The sequence below is a fragment of the Alexandromys fortis genome, unplaced genomic scaffold (genome assembly GCF_014885135.2).
Source record: "Alexandromys fortis isolate MF-2015 unplaced genomic scaffold, M_Fortis_MF-2015_v1.1 scaffold_29, whole genome shotgun sequence".
Lineage (NCBI taxonomy): Eukaryota > Metazoa > Chordata > Mammalia > Rodentia > Cricetidae > Alexandromys > Alexandromys fortis.
The window spans coordinates 3,643,838-3,646,875 of NW_026067891.1; the positions used below are offsets into that span (position 1 = coordinate 3,643,838).

The 3,038-nt window shown below is 47.8% G+C and overlaps 1 protein-coding gene across 1 annotated transcript; it reads right to left on the reverse strand.

Moving 5' to 3' along the window:
* Nucleotides 1-1,837: 1,837 nt before the first annotated feature.
* Nucleotides 1,838-2,579, reverse strand: LOC126497790 (serine protease 28-like). Its single transcript, XM_050135965.1, is given in 3 exon segments — nt 1,838-2,081; nt 2,179-2,359; nt 2,507-2,579. Coding segments are annotated over 3 exon segments (498 nt in total).
* Nucleotides 2,580-3,038: the final 459 nt, after the last annotated feature.

Consider the following 3,038-nt stretch of genomic DNA (forward strand, 5'->3'; position numbering starts at 1 on the left):
AAAAAAAAAAAAAAAAAAAAAAAAAAAAAAAAAAAAAAAAAAAAAAGGAAAGGAAAAGAAAAGAAAAGAAAAAGAAAAACCGGAAAAAATTTAAAAGAAAAAACAAGATTGTATGTTATATTCATAAGAGTTCTGTTATGTTTTCTGATGTCTGTGTTTCAGGTTTTCAGCCACTTAGGAAACATCTTAAAGTCAGGGTCTATTTAAAGATCGGTCTGTGGGGACAACTTTAAATGCTTTGTATGCAACTATTTTCAGTTGACTTTAGTACATTTAACACCCGAAGTATCTGAGTAGAAACACGCTTGGCTGTTTCTAAACTTTATATATTATGTAAAAATTACAGAGTTGTAAATTTCACGCTGTTGTTCCAGGAAGAGGCTGCAGCGGGTCAGAACCAGCCGGAACAGTGGGCACATCTCAGCATGCCCTGCTTCCCTCTGTCACAGAGACTGTCGTGCCAACCGATATGAGCACACAGGACAAGACGAGCACTTGGGTTTTAGTCTAGTCCACCTGGTGGCCATGTCTTTTTCCCATTGGCTGGGGTCCTACCTTACAGTCTTTTGTGGTTGGCTAGTTTCAAAAGACTTAATACAAAGAAAATGAAGGAAAAGGGTGAGATTGGCCCTTTAAGACTTTACCAAGATGGGGAATCAAAACATTTGCATAAAGGTTTTATGAAGTGGGGGGAAATAAAGAGATATTAGTTTTTATCATAAACACAAGATTTATAGTATTTGATTTAAAGAAAAAAGATGAGATCTGCCCGCCTCTGCCTCCAGAGTGCTGGGGTGAAAGCCATGCGGCACCACTGCCCAGCTGATACTGGGCTTCTTTTTTTTTTTTTTTCTTTAAAAAAAAAAGGAAAACAAACTATTTTTTTCATTATACATATCAATCCAAGTTCCCACTCCCTTCCCTCCTCCCATTCCCTCCACTTACCCCCCCACCCCATCCACTCCATATAGAGGGTAAGGCACATTGCTTTGGGGAAGGTCCAAGGCCCTCCCTACTATGTCTAGAGTGAGCAAGGTATCCATCCAAAAAGAATAGGTTCCCAAAAAGCCAGTACAGGCAGTAGGGATAAATCCTGGGTGGCACAGGTTTTTTGTTTTGTTTTGTTTTTCGAGACAGGGTTTCTCTGTAGCTTTGGTGCCTGTCCCGGAACTAGCTCTTGTAGACCAGGCTGGCCTCGAACTCCCAGAGATCCGCCTGCCTCTGCCTCCCTAGTGCTGGGATTAAAGGCGTGCGCCACCACTGCCTGGCCACAGGTTTTAATCCTAGCCTTGAGGTAGGCGGGTCTTAAATTTGAGGCAGCCTACCTAGTGAGCTTACCCTGAATTTCGGATGAGCCCTAACTCCCGTTGTAAGAGTTCTTTTCTCAGAGACAGGAGAGAACACAAGGGAACAGACACATGGAAACCCAGCAGAGTTTAGTGATAAAGTCACAGTGACAGCATGTGGACCTGGAGAAACTGGAGGAGACAAGGGCCATGCCCTGAAGCCAGTGGTGAAAACTTGGTCTCAGACACCCCAAAAGGTGGCAACGGCTTCAAGCCAGAGCAACCCAGGTTGACTCTGCCTTGGCTATCTCCTAGCCAGGAGATCTGAAAATACCCCCGATTTTTGTGGGCATTTCATTGGAGGCCAAGAAGCCTACCCAATGCAACAGCTGGGACATTGGAGAGCCTTGCTTTTACCCATTTGTTTCCACACTGCTAGCTAGCTCTCTGGGAAGGGACAGGAAAGGAAAGATTGTGCAATGCCCCCTCCCCGTCTCTCTACATTAAAGCTCCAGTTTACCGTTTTCAACAAGCCACCCCCCCACACACACTCACACACACACAGCCAGCCAGCACTGGTCATTTGAGTTGAAAGTCAAGTTTTCTTTTGGCAGAGAGATTGGCCTGTACTTAGATAGGCGGTTAGTCGGCTTCAGCAGGGCCAAGTCAAACTTCTTATTAAAAACGTTGAAGTCGGGGTGGATGATGATCTTGCTGGTGTTCAGAAGTTCCTGCTTCTTGTACATGAATATTTCCCCCACTTCGATCCTGTATAAGGCTGGGTCGGCATCCTGCCTGCGGGAGGACAGATCCTGGGTGGCTCAGAGGCCACTGGTCTGGGGTAGCCCACTGTACATCCTACACCCAGTAGGGGCCCCCAGGGGTGTCTCACCTTTGGATGCAGTGGGCAGCAGTGAGTACCCACTGTGGATGGATGGTGGAGCCCCCACAGATGTGCTCCCAGGAGCCCGTCTTGTAACTGTAGGTTCTCAGGCTGATCTTCCATGGCCACCTCCCCTTCTGGCTACGGTGGGCTCCCACGATGCCCACTGGCTTGCTTTTAGAGACAGATACTAAAAATGTGAACAAGTCAGGGAACAAGAGCCAGCCTCTTGTCACCCTTATCCTGGACCAGATATTGCCATCCGATGCTCAGCTAAGCCTTAAGAGTGAACAGTTGGGGGTCTGGATAGTGTTTCTCATGCAAAGCAGTTACTGACGTCAGAACTTATCAGAGGCCATGGGCACAGGGCTTCCCAGGCAGGATAGAGCCAGGAAAAACAGCAAGAACATCTTTGGTGGGGGAGGGGGTGGGGTGGGGTGGGAGATGAAGGGTAGGGGGTGGGAGGGTAGAGCTCTGAGAAATGCAGGGTCTTAGTCACCACAGGGACCAGGTACTGTGCTCACCTCCTTGGATGTCCCCATCAAAGTCCCTTAGTCCTCATGAAAGAATAGGTTGGACTTGGTGTAGCCTTCCTACAACCAAGATGGCGCTCAGAAGATGGGCCTCTGTATCGCCCTGTTCTAGCCCCACAGTACTCTTGACAGGAACCCAGAGATCACCTGGATCCCATCCCCAGCTCAGCCCTTCACAATCGGGTGAGTGTACCCCCGAGGCGACACCATCAGCCAGCATCCGTGGCCATTTCTGGTTTGGAGCTTGTGACAATGTCACTGGCACACAGTCAATAGAAGCCAGCAGTGCTGCCAAACTCAGGGCTCTCCCACTTTACAGTTTACAGTGTCCCATTA